The sequence below is a fragment of the Desmodus rotundus genome, chromosome 2 (assembly GCF_022682495.2).
Source record: "Desmodus rotundus isolate HL8 chromosome 2, HLdesRot8A.1, whole genome shotgun sequence".
Classification (NCBI taxonomy): domain Eukaryota; kingdom Metazoa; phylum Chordata; class Mammalia; order Chiroptera; family Phyllostomidae; genus Desmodus; species Desmodus rotundus.
The window spans coordinates 51,467,016-51,472,022 of record NC_071388.1 but is presented as its reverse complement, the minus strand read 5'-3'; the positions used below and the strand labels follow the sequence as shown (position 1 = coordinate 51,472,022).

General features: G+C 54.2%; 1 protein-coding gene across 1 annotated transcript; it reads right to left on the bottom strand.

Moving 5' to 3' along the window:
• Positions 1-1,009: 1,009 nt before the first annotated feature.
• On the bottom strand, positions 1,010-4,111 carry FAM43A (family with sequence similarity 43 member A). The gene has a single exon (XM_053918232.2). The coding sequence runs from the start codon at positions 3,170-3,172 to the stop codon at positions 1,895-1,897; it is 1,278 nt and encodes a 425-aa protein (XP_053774207.1). The 5' UTR covers positions 3,173-4,111; the 3' UTR covers positions 1,010-1,894.
• Between the last annotated feature and the right edge of the window lie 896 nt (positions 4,112-5,007).

Below are 5,007 nucleotides of genomic sequence, written 5' to 3'. Positions count from 1 at the left end.
AAACAAAGCAAAGTAGCCTCAGGACACGAGGGAAGGCCAGGAGTGCAATCCATTTCTGCAATTCATACAAAGGGGCCCAAAGGGGCAAAAGGGAAAACTAGTTTGCAGAAGGCACAGTTTTGGCAGCATCTTATTACAACCCCTAGCTGACCGGGTGTAGCCAAATCAGAGACATCTGTTTGGAGTTTACAACAGAAACAAACACAGGATACATGAAAGCTCTAACACACACACACAGCAAGCTGCAACAGCTCTTCTCTGCCCTGACCTCCACGCCGTCCCCACACTGGGCCATGCTGGGTTGCAGAAGGGAAGGAAATAGGTTCTTCCACCTGCCTCCCCACCCACCCCACCTGCATCTCTACTCACTCATGCCATCATCGGAACCTCCCAACTTTCCTCTATCGTTGATTTTCCTCCCAGAAAACAAAGAAAAAAGCAAAACAAAACAAAACAAAGATGGTCCTACTCCCCAGAAAGCCCAATGGAGACTTTTAAATCTCTAGTTCATTTTTAAAGCTCCCTAAGCTGTTTGTAAAGGAAAAGACTGTATTGTATTCTTACACTTGATCATTAGCATGAACCCACAGAAGGTGGTAAAACCTCACAAGATGCTGAAAGTCCCTCCTCCCTAAATAACCTTATAGGTCTGACAGTGAGGAACAGAACTCACCCTGCACTCTAAGAATTAATTCAGAGACCAAAGAAAGCCCACGCTCCCAGAAATTAATTAATTAAGAATATGGGACATGAGAAGGCTGTTCCCAGCCACAGTACCCAGAGTGGCAAGTAGCCAGAGACTTCGCATAAAGTAGGTCCTTCCCCTAATCACCTCTGAGCAAGGCAAAGGTCACGCTGTCGGACAACACGGTCCCACCCCCAAACTCCCTCTCCCACCCCCGCTGCCCCGCATTCTCAGCAGCAGCTCCAGACGCTCCCCTGTTCTGTTCAGTTTTCCTCTTTATTCTCTCCCCACTGGCGGGCAAACAGAACCAGAGTAGTGCTACTCTTCAAAAATAACAAAATGCTTTATACACATTTCTGTATATACAACTGAACAACATTTTACATGTCCCTTTTGCACAGCAAAAGATATAAACATCCAGCTCTGAGAACACAGTTATGTACAAAAACAAAGATGTCAAAAATACTTCACAACAGTGCAAAAATATTTTTACACAGTATCATGGAGTGAGATCTTTTGAGCAGAAGGTGTGTGTGTTTCTAAAGGAAAACTTTTTTAGATATTAGATGTCTTTAACTGTAAACAAAATACAACTTTCTTTCATTTCCCTCCCCCCCCCCCCCAACAATTATCTGAGGAATTTGGCAGAATTTCAAGGGTCTTAGTCTGAGGTAAACAACCCAAGCACTCGCACCAAAAGACTAGGGGCTAAGAGGCCGCACTAAAGCCTCAAAACTTACAAGAGTAAATTCCTTTTAAATAACATGCCAATGACAATGCTAGCCTGCTCTCAGCGAGAGGGATGGGGAGGAAGCTCACCCCTCCTCCCGAGGCCCCAGCTGCCCCACAAACAGGAAACTGGCCGGCAGGCACCTGACGCCTGCGGGGTCTTGCTAACTTCAGCGGCCATTTCCCTCACCCCGCACCCCGGAGGGCTGCCTCTCTTCTTCCGTGTAGGGTTCCCCGTCCCAACCCCGCACATCCCGCCCCATCTCCACAGGCAGCCTGAGCTCCACCTGAAAAAGAGCTGAAAGTGTTGAGCGAGAGGGGCAGGGGGAACTCTGGATCTGAAGCCTCCATTTCCCCTCTCCTGCGCGCGAGCAGGGGCTGGCGGGGTGGGGGTCGGGGCGGGAGAGGTAAGGAGGCGGTGGAGAAGACCTGGGGAGTCCTGGTGCGGCGCCAGGGCGCGCGCAGAAGGTTGCGGGGAGCTCAGCCCGAGTTCGGCTCATCTGTGCCGGTGCGGTCGGCAGGGCCGGACTGGTCCCCGGCGGTGGCAGAGGTGGCGTCTGGGCCCCCACCTTCTATGGAACTCTCGCTGCCGGTGCTCTCACCAGACAGCAGGCGCGTCACCCGCAAATCGGCCTCCAGGCTCCGCACGTCGTTGCCGAAGCTGAGCTCGCCCAAGTCGTTAATAACCTGCGACAGCTCCGCTTTCACGTCGGAGGAGCTGCCGAGCAGCAAAGGCGGTGGCCCAACCCCGGGGCTCAGCGAGACCCCGCCACCCTGCAGCGCCTCCTCCCGGCCGCTCTCCAACGTGTCCAGCAAGTCCCCACATTCGAAGTGCATGGCCACCACCAATGCCCGCTGCTCCTCGGCTTCTTCTCCCGGTTCCTCCTCCCTGACGTGATCCTCCTCCTCCTCCTCCTCCTCCAGGTAGCCTTCGTTGTGCTCCTCTTCCTCTTCTTCCTGAAGCTCCTGTTCCTGCTGTTCCCCGACCAGGTCCTCAGTGATCGAGCCGAGCTTGGGCGCGCTGCGGCTGCGCTCCACCGGCGGCTTGTAGCAGCAAGGTCCATGCAGAAGCAGCTTGCGCAGCGGCACTAGTGGGATGGTGTGCGCGCCCACCAGCTCCTGCTGCTGGTGACGCGCGTCGTCCCGCCGCTTAAGCCGTTTAAATTCCGCCAGTGCGTTGGCCGATGTTTGGTAGAGCAGCAGGGCCATGGCCTGCGCCTTCTCAGGCTTGGACACTAGCACCGCGTGGCAGCGCAGCATTACCGCTTTGTGCTTCAGCTCGTGCCGGTACACCCAGGCGAAGACCTTGGGCAGCCGAGCGTCCGCCACGCAGTAGGTAACGCGGTGCAGCAGGTAGAGATGGCCCGGACGGCGCAACGCGCGCTCCTCCGCGTGCACCATGCGTATACCTTGCGCACTCACAGTCAGCTTCATCTTGGTGCCCTGACGGCCTGCCTCGCTCTTGCTCCAGATCTTGCCCACAGCTAGGTCGGTGCAGCCGTCGCCTCGAGCCTGGATAGTGGTGGCGTTGCCCAGGTAGAGCACAGTATAAGTAGGGTCCTCGCTGGTGATGTGCAGCTTCTTTCGTTTGGAGCGGAACATGCTGCCCACTCGGCTGAGCGCGCCTTCGGGGCACGCCCGCGCCAGTGAGCTGAGCGCTGAGTAGTGCAGGCTCACCGCGTAGTGCTTGGGCTTGGACGCCTGCCTTGGCGGCGCCTCGGCCAGCAGCTCAAACTTGTGTTTCTTCCACGGCAGCATCTCCGGAGGGCGCCCCGGCGCAGCTGGGCGGCGACGGAGCGCCGGGTGCGAACTCCGCTGAGCCACCAGCCTAGGCCGGGCTCGGCCCGGACAAGACCGAAAAATAAAACTCTGCTGGGAGTGGCCCAGTGGTAAGGAGTTGGGGGCGGGAGAGGGGTGTAGTGCTCGGGAACCCTGCGGGGGTTCCGGGTAGAATTTTTTTAAAGGTTGGAAAATAGTCAGCTGTGAGTGTGGAAAAAAGCGCACTCAGGATTTACCCCAGCCTGGGCAGGGAGAGAGGCAAAGAGTCTTAAGCAAGCAAAATGAGAAAAAGACCGAACGAGAGTGGTGTGGAAAATATCTTTAGGCAACTAAAAAAGATGCCCCCCTGAAAATAAATAGAGGGACCCCAAGCAAAAGCAGCGGCGGTGGTGCAAAAATATAGCAGGAACTCCTCGGCGAATGTGAAAAGGGCGCCCCTCTCAAACACACACACAATTCCCAGGGCTGGGGCCAGAAGCCTCGGAAACTCAACAGAGAGTGAGCCTAGGGGCCAGTGCTCCCCACCCTCAGGAGGGGCTGGAAGCAGAGAGCCCGTCCGTTGGGCTGGCCAAAGATTTCAGCTGCTTGCCCCAAGTGTGGTCAGATGGTGAGTCCGGCTGGCCGCGGAGGGCCCCGCGCAGCAGTCCCACCGTGGCTCTCACTGCATCTTGGCTCCGACCGGACGCGGGGGACTCTTGCTTCGCCGGCTCACGGTCCCGGCTGGCTCCGCCGGAGTAGCGCAGGGCTCCAAAGGCGGGGTGCGTGCATGGTCGGCTCCGGGGACGGTCGCTACCTCATTTCTTCCTTTCGGGGTTATCCAACTCAGCTCCCAGGCTCCGCTGGGTCTGCTACTCGCCTATGCAGCACGACCACTCCGGTGCTGCGAGAGCTGGCCAGCTCGCCAGCCTCACATCCTTGCGGTCCGGTAGGAACGTCTCGGGTAAATATAGGCCGGCGCGAACCATTCGCTGCACGGGGACAGGGGAGGAGCAGAGATTATCCGTTTCAGTCTCGGACACCCGGCGGGTTCCTGGTCTCTTAAAGGGACCTGGTTGCATCCATTGGTCAAGGGAATGGGGAGACTGCTCTAATCCAGCAATTACATCCCAAAGTTACCAGCATCTCTTTTATCTACAGATATCGCCAAGACCTGGGGTTACCCCTCTGGTAAAGCATCTTGAATTCTGACACTCCACCCCCAGAATGAATTGCAACTCACTGAATAAATGTCTCCATCGAAACTTATGGAGGAGGTGGTACAAGGTGGGATTTTATACTATAGCTTATTATGCAAAAAGGTTAGGGAAAATAGTAGTTTTTCATTGCGTGACAGCTCTCGGAGAATGGCAGGGTGCTGTTTAATATTTTTCTTCCAGAATTTTATTCTATTAAAGAAAATAGAGAGAGACAAAGAAAACACCAAGATGTATCTTTTATTATCTGGAGCCTTTCTGCACAGGTAATAGTGAGATGACTGGAGTGAACAATGTAGTAAGTAGTCTGTAAGTAAGGTGCTCCGGCTCCTAACCCCAGCAGTGCCCCCTGCTGCTGTCAGCTTCCGCAGTATCTCAGTTTTCTGAGATGGTTTCCAAGTAATGCTTATGTGTGATCAGAACTCAGTTTTGATCACACATAAACATAAGACTGACTTGACAGGCCAGCCATTTGATTTTATTACATCATTGATACACTTTAGATGAGCATTCCTAGTAAAAATTCAAATGACCTTTTTTTCCTGAGTGTCAAATAATGGCAGGCCACCCTCCACTGGGAATGAATAATTACATGAATCGTACTTTTTTTTTTTTTAATGT

Bases quoted from the DNA above. Each gene is read 5' to 3' on its own strand.
- FAM43A (XM_053918232.2), bottom strand. From the start codon at position 3,172: ATGCTGCCGTGGAAGAAACACAAGTTTGAGCTGCTGGCCGAGGCGCCG.